The sequence below is a fragment of the Eurypyga helias genome, unplaced genomic scaffold (assembly GCF_000690775.1).
Source record: "Eurypyga helias isolate BGI_N326 unplaced genomic scaffold, ASM69077v1 scaffold41481, whole genome shotgun sequence".
Lineage (NCBI taxonomy): Eukaryota > Metazoa > Chordata > Aves > Eurypygiformes > Eurypygidae > Eurypyga > Eurypyga helias.
In genome coordinates this window covers 1-839 of record NW_010230918.1, presented here as the reverse complement: position 1 = coordinate 839, position 839 = coordinate 1, and the positions used below count along the sequence as shown (strand labels likewise).

Sequence of the window (839 nt, the reverse complement as noted above, 5' to 3'; positions counted from 1 at the left end):
GCTGCCACCACATCAGCGTGCTGCTTGCCCTCCATGCACACCCCATTCACCTGCAGGCACGGCACCACGTCACCACAGGGCCAGGGGACATCCATCCCTTGGGAGCCCCACGGAGGGGCTGGGTACCAGCCACGGTACCAGTCACAACCCCAGCACGGCCACCCCACAGCCCCTGCAGGTATCTGCAACCTCACAGGGATTAGTGGCGAAGCCAGAAAAACCTCATTAAAAGCAGATTTGCCTCCGAGTGATTAGCACGGGATCGTATGGACAAAGCTGGCAGAGAGCGCCCAACGGGCCACGGACCCGGGGCTGGCACAGGAGATGGGCAATATGGGCGAGGCACAAAGCCCCCGTGCCATGGCCTGGTCCCCAGAGCTTCACGCCAAAAGCGGCAGCATCACACCCTGGTGAGCAGCAGGGCTAGGGATCAGCTGGCCCTTGCCCTCACGGGTCACCATCCCACCTGACACAAACCCTGTACCCACCCCGCTCACAGTCAGCACCAGGGTTTAGGGCCACTGTGCACCTTGTCCTCAGCCTGCCCCACCCTGGGGACAGCCCGGGGACACTCCTGCTCCAGGCAGGGGACGATGCTACCACGACTTAACCCACAGTCTGCTAATTAGTGCTCGGCCCCAGCCCACCACATGCTGCTCCCCACCACCCAACTGGACCCTTGGGTGGGGACCAGCAGGCTGCCACAGGGTGGGCGGCCGCGCCATGAGTCACGGACGGTGATGGGGATAACATGCACCTTCCCAGCAATAGACACCTCCCTTCCCGGCACCGGGCTGCGAGGGAGCACCGAACTTTTTGGGGAGACACCCCCCTCACCC

General features: G+C 63.5%; 1 protein-coding gene across 1 annotated transcript in view; it reads right to left on the bottom strand.

Annotated features, from left to right (window-relative positions):
- Positions 1-50, bottom strand: part of LOC104516542 (Na(+)/H(+) exchange regulatory cofactor NHE-RF1-like) — a gene marked incomplete at its 5' end in the record, with an annotated part of 1,671 nt that extends 1,621 nt beyond the window's left edge. Inside the window, one exon of the mRNA XM_010160894.1 lies at positions 1-50. This exon is cut by the window's left edge and continues 101 nt beyond it. Coding sequence (XP_010159196.1) covers positions 1-50 — 50 coding nt within the window.
- Positions 51-839: the final 789 nt, after the last annotated feature.